Source organism: Oryzias latipes, chromosome 24 (genome assembly GCF_002234675.1).
Source record: "Oryzias latipes chromosome 24, ASM223467v1".
Taxonomy (NCBI): domain Eukaryota; kingdom Metazoa; phylum Chordata; class Actinopteri; order Beloniformes; family Adrianichthyidae; genus Oryzias; species Oryzias latipes.
Genome location: NC_019882.2, coordinates 16,308,608 through 16,318,875, shown reverse-complemented (window position 1 = coordinate 16,318,875; position 10,268 = coordinate 16,308,608). Strand labels below are relative to the sequence as shown.

The window sequence follows — 10,268 nt, the reverse complement described above, 5'->3', positions numbered from 1 at the left end:
TTAATTCTTTGTGACATAATGCAAAACTGGTGTTTTTTTACTGGAATCGCCCACAGGCAGGGCTTTTATGAGTATTCCACTCACATGAGGATCATCTTTACAAAAAATATAACAACAAAAACAGGTATAACAGGAAAAAAGCATGCATTGGTCACTCAAAGGAAAAAACAGATACTTCAGTCCAGCAGGTGGCAGACACACACTAGGTAGTGGCGGAGACGTGTGATTTGCAGCCGAAGAAGAATGGTACTGACGAAAAATTCAAGCTGTACGCGACCTTTCCAGTAGAGGGCGCTCCTAAGTCTCTCGTGGTCTTTTTACATTGAAGTCCTTCTTCTTCTCTGCTCGGCTTACTGTAGTTAGCAAACATGACAACGCTGCGACCCTTTACCTGCGATGATTTATTCAAATTCAACAACATGTGAGTACAATCCTGACTGTATGTTTACATGCTGGATTAATTTAAAGGCAAGGAATCTCACGAGAGTTTGTGGCTGAAAAATAAACATTTGGAAGAAAAATATTAGCTTCTTTTTGCTTCGACTCGAGCCGGCTGAGTTGTGCTGTGTCGACGGCTAACATATAACACTATGCATTAAGGATATTTTTACCCCGGATTTTTAAAACAAGTTCTACATAAATAGCTTTTTTTTTTTCACCCCTGACATATTGTACAAAAATCTTGCGAGAATTGTTCTGTGCTTTAAAGTAAACAGCGTTGCTCTTGTTTTGTTGAACAGAAATTTGGATCCTTTAACTGAGACTGTATCCTTTTCGATGAGCTTTCAATTCATCGTTGGTTAAGAAGGTATATCATTATATATTATACAATAATAAATTTCAAGTGTAAATATATAAGGAAATATGCAAAAAGTTTACATCTTGTTATCTGTCCTCTTGAGATTATGGTTTTTATTTTCTTAACTTTTAAGTCTTGTATTAAATATTTTAATAACATTTTATAACATTAATAATACATTTCTCAAGGAATGATTCCTTAACTATTTGTGTAGTATTATTTGAAATATACAACACTATAGTGTGTGCTTATAAAAAACGAGTTTTCTTGACCCTTGACCTCCAGTATGGGATCCCATTTTACCTGCAGTACCTGGCTCACTGGCCAGAGTACTTTATTGTTGCTGAGGCTCCTGGTGGGGAACTGATGGGCTACAGTGAGTTTTCCATGTTTCCTTACAATATTCCTTATGGTTATTGAAAATTTGATGAGCCACAGAGTTGTTTTCGCTTTTTTATTCAAATATAAAAAAGGAAAAATCCGTTTCTAAATACCGAGTTTGATGTATACAAGTTGCCCTTTAGTAGTTTTGACAGTTTGAAGCATCACATCTCCCATTGGACCTGTTTTTTGCAGTAATGGGGAAGGCAGAGGGATCTGTTGCTCGCGAGGAGTGGCACGGTCACGTCACCGCTCTGTCTGTGGCTCCGGAGTTCAGAAGGCTCGGGCTGGCCGCCAAGCTCATGGAAATGTTGGAGGAAATCTCAGAGAGGTTTGTATCTGGAAAGCTATCTGATTTTGATCATTGTATTGACCATTCTCCTTTTGTCATTTTAAAGGAAGGGAGGATTCTTTGTGGATCTGTTTGTGCGAGTGTCCAACCAGGTTGCTGTAAACATGTACAGACGTCTGGGTTACAGCGTGTACAGGACAGTCATCGAGTATTACTCTGCCAGCAACGGGGAGCCCGATGAAGATGCTTACGGTAACACTTAGAGCTGAATTTATTTTACTACATACATGAGAAACAGCAATCCCTGTTAGTGGAAATTAACCTTTCATTTTAATTTAGACATTAATACATTATTTAGAAATATTGAAAAGCTTAATTTTTTGAATCCTTTAAAAAAGAAACCATTTATTTATGATCAGTATTTGGGGTTTGATAAATGCATTTAATGCCCTTAGTATGAATAAGTTATTGAAATAATTATCTGAAGACTGTTATGTAGTCACGAACACTTGAAAATTGACATTTAACAAATGTGTAGTCTTAACAGGTCAATTTTACTTCTTTTTTTTTAAAGTAAACTATCAAAGGAATTTTTTTAACAAATTAAATGGATTTAGCTGTAAAATGAAAAGTTTTTCTGATTTACAGCCAAATAAAATGCAAAAAAAATACACGTAAATTCATTTTTCCCTAGTGTTGGAAAAAAAAAAAATATATATATATACTTTTTACTGGAAAGAATGATTTAAAATAATCAAACTGATGATTCTTTTTGCAGATATGAGGAAAGCTCTGTCCAGAGACACAGAGAAGAAGTCGATCATCCCGCTGCCACACCCGGTCAGACCGGAGGATATTGAATAACATCAGAGTGTGGCTCTCTGACTCGGATCTGCCGTCTTTATTCTGCTGTGTTGTGATTTCAGCTGTAGTTCAGTGACCATGTAAATAGTGAAAATGACACACAAGCGCCTTTTTTTTCTGCTTCAAAGTCGGAGAGCCACTGAATGTACAAAACGTTGCAGTTTTTAGTTTTTATTTCTTATAAATTTGAAAGAAAGTCAGTTGAGAAAACACACAAATGAGTCTAAGCGGTGTAACGACACAGAGAAAAGTTGCAATAAAGATGGCTCGTGAGCTGAGTTTTTTAAAAAAATGTAGAAAATCCCTGCCTGCTTTGACTGAATCTAATCTTTGTCCTCCTGAGGGCTTTTGCTCTGCTTCTTCTTTGCTTCCTCATCTTCATCACTATCACTGCTGCTGCTGCTGTCCTCGTCGTCTCGGTCATCATACGTTTTCTCCTGCTCGGATTCAGTCATGTTTCTGGCAGGCTCCTCCTCTGCCTGCTTGTCGGCGAGGCCCGTCTCCTCAGCCTCCACTGATGTTGCCTCTTCAACACTCCGACCTTTTTCTTGAGGCTCGTCGGTGTTTATCTGCTGCCTCTTCCACATCTTGGCCATCGCGAGCAGCTTAAGGTTGGGCTGGTTGGCAGCATCCTCTGGGAAGATGTAATCGTAGTATTCTTCCCAGCCTGCATCCGACTGATGGAATCAGGAAAATGGGATGAAAAACATTTCTTTTGTTTGCATTTACGTCTAATATTTGTTGAGTAGCTAATTTTATTAGGATCTGATGTGGTTTAAAGTTAAACAATTAACAAGAAAAAGGTGAAATTTTCACGGTCACACAGCGAATCTTGTCGCTCTTCTGGAGCAACAGTCACATTTTCCCTTTTGATGAAAAAGAATTTCGTCTCCTTGCTTACCCCATCTTCAGCGGTCAGCTTCCTCCTCTTCTTGACCTTCTCGGGCAGCAGCTTACTAACTCGTTCTCTGCTGCTGTCTGAGCCAAACTCCTTCTCATAGTCTCTCCAGGACTCCAGCAGCATCAGCCTCTCTTCTTTCTCCTCACAGTTCCTCATGCTCTTGTTGGCTTCCTCGAAGATCTGCCGACACTTCGCCAGCCGGTCAGGTCCATCGACTGACAGCTCGAATTTGGCATAGCTAATCCAAACCTGAGAAAGACAATGGTATAAGTCACTTGACTGGGTGAAAAACATTCAATTTAGGCTTTTTTTGTTTGATGGAAAAAGGTAGTTTCTCAGATCACACAAGGACAGTGGGAGAGATGGGAAAACAGAAGAGTTCAACTTTGGTTAGAAACAACATTTGATATTCTACTATCTGTCAAGTTAAAGATACAAACTAAGACTTAAGCTTAATGTTGGCACATTAATTTGTTTTTTTTTCCAATGATATAAAAGTTTAAAATTAGATTTTCAAAAATAATAACTATAATTGCATTAAATCACAACTAAAATGAGAATTCTTTTCAAACATATAAGCAGTTTACTCACCTTGACATGTTGAGTTCTCTGCAGCAACCGTTTGTAAAGGTTTCTTGTGTTTTCAAACTCTTCCTGCTCTATTTCAAAGTCTATGTAAGATTTCCACAGAACCTAAAGCAAGGTTTAAAAAACAAAGGATGTATTTAGGTAAAGTAAGAACAAATGAGATAAAAAATGAGGAGAGTATTAAAAAATTCTAATTATTTAGCATTTCAGTAGCTGTAACTCCTACCTCTGGCATGTCCAGTCGTGGCTGTCCAATCGCGAGCTCAAAGATCGCTCGGGATCTTTCCACGTCTCCCAGGATTGTCTCCAGCTCTGCAAACTTGATCCACGTGGTGCAGTTTTCCGGACTAAACTCCAGGTACTTCTCGTAGAGTTTCCTGCAGCGGTCAAATTCTCGCAGCTGCAGCTCCAGTTCAATGTAGCCCTTCAGCAGTTTGTTCTTGGGGCATTTACCAATGGCTGTGCCCTGAGAGGACAGAGGAAGGTGGTGGACCAGTTTTTGTCGTACTAGTTAAAATGGATACCAAACACCTATTTTTGTAAGTTGAACTAGATTAGTTTATGTATCAAAGTTCAACTTTAAATTGTGTGTTTGTCTCCTTAGGGAGTCCCTTGTTTTGAATAAATTTCACAGCTGTAGTGCAAAGACATGCTAAAATAAAAATCATATAACTTACAAAGAAATATACAAAAAGTTCCTTATCATCAACCAACACTGGTTTAGGAATATCTCTAAATACACGCGTGCATACATTTTTATACGGCCGAGTTTTCACCATCTTACCATAATCTTTCTAGCTGCCTGCAGATTCTTCTGTCTGATCTCAAACTGGGCGAAGAGAAGCCAGATCTTGGCAAACGTGAACTACAAAAAAAAAAACAAAGCAGGCGTCACTGTAAGGTTATGTCAGCAAACCGACCTTTTTTTTAAGAAATGACAAGTATTCTAAAGAATACCTTTTTGTGAGGCATAAGATCCAGACAGGCCTGGTAAACCTGCCTAGTTCTCTCTGGATCCTGTCAGGTGATTTAAAAAAAGGGTAAAACTTCTTGTTTTTGATTGCTCTGATGCAGAGGAGTCAGTATTTTTCACTTTCATTTGTTTTAAGATTCTCCAAGTGAGCAGAGGTGAGCATGCAGTTCCTTTCCCATGTGCTTTGGAAAGTAGACATGAGGTGAATGAAGAACCAACCTTGACTTCTAGTTCTTCGTACAGAGCATAGTTGATCCAGAGGTAGATGTATCGCCTCCAGTGCCTTTTCTCTTGAATGGGAGGGATGTTGGCGATGGCTCTCTCATAAACATCTCTGACCGTGTCAGGGTCTCCATCGCTCTCCACCAGGCGCAGGTAATCAAACCAGGCATCATAGTTGAGTGGGTTTGCCTGAAGAAGATACGAATCATGAGAATCCTTGTGTTTGAAGGCAAGAACCCTTTCCTCTCTAAGATCAGTAGTTGGTATGCAATGCTGTACAGCAAGCTAACACCCGACTGCATCTTTTAGATCAAAATCAGGTTTTAGTTTTATTTCTACCACAGATTAAGATGGGTCATTTTCAGAATTTATCATGTAAATCTGATCTGGGAGAATTAATAGATTCTTAGATGAACTAAGATTCAGATTTCTTTGTTTCATGCAGTAATTAAAACACAAAAAAGATACAACAACGATCTACAAAATGCTTAATAATTAACATTCAGTTAATTAGAAGTTGAGCTCTTCACAAACTAACACTTTTTTGAGCCACAACTCATGTTGCATCATTAATTTATCTGACAGAAATCTTCACATTTAGGTTTTTTTTTTTAAATGTCATCCAAATGAGCCTAAATTTGTTGTCTTGTCAAACTCCATGTTCTGCTTGTTGTTGGGTTTTACCCAGCTTCCATTTGACATTTTTACCTTGACCTCCTCTTCATACTGAAATCTTCGTTTGTTGATGATCACATCCTCAATCCCCCTGCGGTCTCCAAACTTCTTCTCAAACATGGTGTAGTTTTTGAAGAGTTCCTGCGCTTGATTTTTCGGAATCTTGTCCAACGCATACTTATAAATGACTCGAACCCGCTCGAACTGCATAGAAAAAGAAACTCTGTGTTATTAGAAGCCATGATTGCACATGGAAATACAATAAATTTTTCTTGTACCTCCTTCTGCATCTCCTCAAATTTGGCAAAAGCCACAAAGAGGTTTTCGTTGACGTGATCCTCTCCATAGAACTCCGCTGCTCTTTCGTACACCTTCCTGCTATGAGCAATGTAGCCATGTTTCTCTTCAAAGCGGGCATACTTGATCCAGTTCTTCACTTCAGGGTGAACCATCACAAGTGCGAGGAGTCAAGAAATGTTATGTTTCCAGCAAGATTACCCATGTTTCTGTTCATCCTAAAAAGGTTGCTAGTAATTAAATGGCCTTGGTATTCTGATTGTAAGTCAATGTCTGAAAAGGCCTCATCTTGTCTGGAAAATGTGTGGTTATAGAAGAAAAAAAACTATAAATTACCTAGTAACACAAACAGATGTCAGCAGAAGTTCAATATGTTGGCTAAAGTTATTACTTTAATTTTTTTCTACTGCTCAGTTTACTAACGTTCCTCTAAATAAATTTGGGTTGCAGGAAGAAAAGCAGTTTCTGTGAGGTCAAAATGGTCAAATAAATGATGTAAAAGGATATATCGCTCATAAATGGTGCGGGCTTTGTCCACCTCCTTGTAGCGAAGTTCAAAATTGATGTAAGAGTGCCAGGCCTGTTCATCAGGCTCCCACTCCATCCAGCGCTCAAACGCCTGCCTGCAGCCGGCAACGTTACCCAACATCTCCTCCATGTATGTGTACTTGTACCTGTTCAACAGAAGAATACTTCTTTAAAATAATGCACAAACTGGACAAAAGAAGTGAAGGGAATTAAAAAATCATACCAAAACTGGTTGACTCGAGGAAGGATGGTGATGGCTCTGTCCCAGATGTTGCGGGCGTGATTCACCTGGCGGTTTTTCATCTCCATCTCTGCATACTTTAGCCACAGCGTGATGTTGCGGTGATCGACATCCAGCGCTCGTTCGTAAATGGAGCGCGCCCTGACAGCAGGTAAGGCAGTGGTGAGAGAAAGTGGACAGCAAAGGCATGCAAGGTTGTTTAGAATTCAAAAACCTAAGACAAACTAAAAAAATCTCCAATTAAAGTAGCTCCTGCATATAGCTTTCTTGTTGGGCAAACGGGGGCCTAGATTGAAAAAACACAAGTTATAAAGATAGAGTAAAATACCTTTGGACCTCTTTCTGGCTTTCTTCCCATTGTGCGTACTTAATCCAGTTACTGATGATTGTGCGGTTCTTTCTGATGTTGTCCTCAAACGCCTACAAAAGTAGAATTTTAGGTTGGATAAATAATTTAAACGTTTCATAGTTTTTCTTTTAAAAAGGTTTGTTCTTTAAGTCAAAGTCAAGCAAAACATATTAATCATGTTCTAATATAAGATATTACAGTACTGATAAAGTTAAAACCATAAAAACCCACCTTCCTCTTCCTCAGTTTGTAATCATTTAGCTCCTCTGCATTGGTGATCTTCTGTTTCGGAGGTGGTGGCAGAAGTTCAAGCTCCCTTTCTTTGGCTTCTCTCAGCAGCTGCTCAGCTGTAATCTGCACATCTGCTGGGGCTTTGTTCTTCACCTAAAACGCAAAACACAGTCTTTACAAATGTTGCATATTCCCAGGTATCCTTATTTAAAATACATTATCAGTGGAAACATGTACATATAAGGTTTAATAACCGTGCTTTGCTAGTAAACTCCAAAATAAATACACATATTTCATTAAATACTTAATGATAAAAATAATAATAAATTGGACTTTTTTCGGTGTGTTCCAGAAGCTCAAAGCTCTTACAATGTGTCCATTGTTCATTCACTCCTCATACTTGGTGATGGTAGCTACTGTTGTAGCCACAGCCGCCCTGGGGCAGAATGACAGAGGCGTGTCGGCCAGGTCGTACCTAAGGCCCCTTTGACCATCACCGAGACATTCATACACATTATACCATGGTCCGGTTGAATACTCGATTCTGATTGGCTGCTGGGTATGCGTTAAAACCTGATAACCGCACGGTGAAAAAGAAGTTCCGGTCGGCTAGCTTAAATGATTTGTATCACTGCGCCGGCTTCTGTATAACAACCTTTTGCTTCATCATCGGGGCAAAAACAAGCGGTAAGAGGTGAACTTTCCCTCTGAATTGATGCTTTATTCAACCCATCGGGACGATCAGCATATATATTTATCGCCGAATCTTAACTGCAGCGGTGGTGCTGCGCGACGCGGACTATATGTTACGTGATGCGGCGCGATGCGCCGCATCACGTAACATATAGTACGCTGTTTATGAGAAAAGTGATACAAATCGAAAAAAAAAACAAGAATTAAGGACTAAAACCTGGTTAATATGTATTGCTTTTGTAAGTGACCATGGTATAAGCGGGTTAATGGCCTTCGAAGTGTGCGGTTACTACTTTTTAACGCACTTCGCGGAAGCAGGCTTCCACGGCGTGCGTTAAAAAGTAGTAACCGCACACTTCGTCGGCCATTAACCCTTACTTCACACACCAGTGGAGCAACACTGGAGGCAGGGAGGGTGAAGTGTCTTGCCCAAGGACACAATGCAACAAGTTTTAAGTGAGTTTCAGCATTTGGCAAAAAAACAGGAAATGGAAAAATGTGTTAATTTCAGTTCACCTCTGCAGTAAGTGTCAGCAATTCAATTCTCTAACTTTACCTAATTTAAAGTGAAAGAAATAGACAATCATAGACAAGTGAAAGAAATGTAAACCTGCTATAACTTGCTTGTGGTCACTGCACTGAAGGTTATGGCAAGCGTTGTTTGAATGGAGGTAAATATTTATCTGGTAAATTAAAGGAGACAAACCGAAGCGGCATAAATGGAAACCTTCAGCTTCGATTAACTAAGTTACGTAGTAATTTCGTTGAAAATATGTTCTTGCATTTGAAAAAAAGAGAAGCAAAAAGTGTATTTTTAAGACCATAGATTCCTTTTCAGTTTGCATTGCAGTGTCAATACAATAAGTACATTTTTGTTGTTGTTTTTTTATTGTTTTTACATGATCAAATCTTGGAAAGAAAAGTTGCTTAAATCACGACAGAGTTGCAACATTGCAGATTGAACATGTAGTTATCACAGTCCATAGAACATTTTACACAAAAATAAATAAATGCCAGGTTCATTATAAATATAAGTACAGTAAACTAGTTACTGGATGATAATGGTGAATGCTATACGTATGTGAGTTCTTTAGGCAAATCCAATATTGTTCCTTAAACAGGTTTTAAAATGAGTATTATGTCTATTCTACATCAAATAATACAACTTAAAATAAATGCCATAGTGTCACTTTAAGTTCAAGGAATAAGTCTAATTGAAAAAAGTGTATGTAAAAACACTTTGGGAAACAATCTGTTAGCAAAAACCTATATTAATGTAAATAATATTAAACGATTTATCTTCTAAATTATCCTTAAATATCACCCAGTAAAAAAAAAAAAAAACGCAATATATTTGTTGTTTCTCCCAAATGTATGGAATAAGTGCTCTTTCTGCCAGCGCCATGGTGAATATATTAGGCAAACATGTCTTTGTACATTGTCATGTTTTAATATTTCTGGCCTGATATAGTACACATATCTAAAGTAATGCCTGGGGAAATTGTTTTATTATCTCAACATAAAATATTTGTATTTCATAATTGTGTTTTCCAGTCAAACAACATATTCAACATGATAATAATTCTTGCAAAAACATTATAACTACAAGATGAAATTGATTTAAAAAAAAGGTTCCCCTTCTGTACAATTGTTTAAAAAATGATTTATAATTTTCTGTTTTGGAAAATGAATAAAGATTCGTCGCAAATTATTAAAACAATTAGCATATTGTTACATTTTAATTTAACTAAGCAGGTCACCATGTTGTTACTCTCTTTGTTAGAACTTTCAGAATAGTGTTAAATAAGTTTAGTTTTGAAAATTGTTCATTATAGTTTCTTATTGTAAAAATGTGAAAACGTTGTTGTTGCATTGTTACACATGTATTACACACTTTTTTTTTTAATGATTAAATAAAAAGCCAGCAATACTAAAAATGGGTGCCTTTGGGGGGAAAATGATTATTAGCATTAGCTTAGCGAAGCTGTTAAGAGAGCTTTGCTATTTCGTTCTCACTTACCTTAGCCACCTTTGGTATCCGCTGTTTTCCAGCAGCAGTAGAGGCCATATTGACTACTTAGCAAGTCAACAGTTTACGTTAAAATGCCAAGTTCAATTTCTAAAATGGTATACTGGTTAGTGACAACAACAAAATCGTTTGCTCGCTTGTTGCTCGGTGTGAGCGCCCATGACAGTACCCACAATTCATTTCTTTCTTTTAGCTTCCGGTTCCA

At 38.0% G+C, this 10,268-nt stretch overlaps 2 protein-coding genes across 2 annotated transcripts; one reads left to right on the top strand and one right to left on the bottom strand.

Annotated features, from left to right (window-relative positions):
* The first annotated feature begins 295 nt into the window (after positions 1 to 295).
* Positions 296 to 2,628, top strand: naa20 (N(alpha)-acetyltransferase 20, NatB catalytic subunit). Its single transcript, XM_004083750.4, has 6 exons — positions 296 to 421; positions 741 to 765; positions 1,085 to 1,175; positions 1,376 to 1,511; positions 1,579 to 1,724; positions 2,251 to 2,628. The coding sequence occupies exons 1-6, from the start codon at positions 369 to 371 to the stop codon at positions 2,334 to 2,336; spliced, it is 537 nt and encodes a 178-aa protein (XP_004083798.1). The 5' UTR covers positions 296 to 368; the 3' UTR covers positions 2,337 to 2,628.
* On the bottom strand, positions 2,492 to 10,241 carry crnkl1 (crooked neck pre-mRNA splicing factor 1). The gene is made up of 14 exons (XM_004083749.3): positions 10,055 to 10,241; positions 7,342 to 7,494; positions 7,090 to 7,181; positions 6,744 to 6,902; positions 6,500 to 6,666; positions 5,974 to 6,152; positions 5,729 to 5,899; positions 5,018 to 5,209; positions 4,783 to 4,842; positions 4,610 to 4,690; positions 4,052 to 4,291; positions 3,829 to 3,930; positions 3,238 to 3,486; positions 2,492 to 3,013 (listed from the first exon to the last, which is right to left on the bottom strand). The coding sequence occupies exons 1-14, from the start codon at positions 10,100 to 10,102 to the stop codon at positions 2,660 to 2,662; spliced, it is 2,247 nt and encodes a 748-aa protein (XP_004083797.1). The 5' UTR covers positions 10,103 to 10,241; the 3' UTR covers positions 2,492 to 2,659.
* Between the last annotated feature and the right edge of the window lie 27 nt (positions 10,242 to 10,268).

Coding starts and splice junctions, on each gene's coding strand:
- naa20 (XM_004083750.4), top strand. CDS start 369: ATGACAACGCTGCGACCCTTTACCTGCGATGATTTATTCAAATTCAAC. Junction 1,176..1,375: donor TGGGGAACTGATGGGCTACA/GTGAGTTTTCCA, acceptor TGTTTTTTGCAG/TAATGGGGAAGGCAGAGGGA. Junction 1,512..1,578: donor TTGGAGGAAATCTCAGAGAG/GTTTGTATCTGG, acceptor GTCATTTTAAAG/GAAGGGAGGATTCTTTGTGG.
- crnkl1 (XM_004083749.3), bottom strand. CDS start 10,102: ATGGCCTCTACTGCTGCTGGAAAACAGCGGATACCAAAGGTGGCTAAG. Junction 7,495..10,054: donor GGATACCAAAGGTGGCTAAG/GTAAGTGAGAAC, acceptor TTTGCGTTTTAG/GTGAAGAACAAAGCCCCAGC. Junction 6,667..6,743: donor CCTCGAGTCAACCAGTTTTG/GTATGATTTTTT, acceptor TCTGTTGAACAG/GTACAAGTACACATACATGG.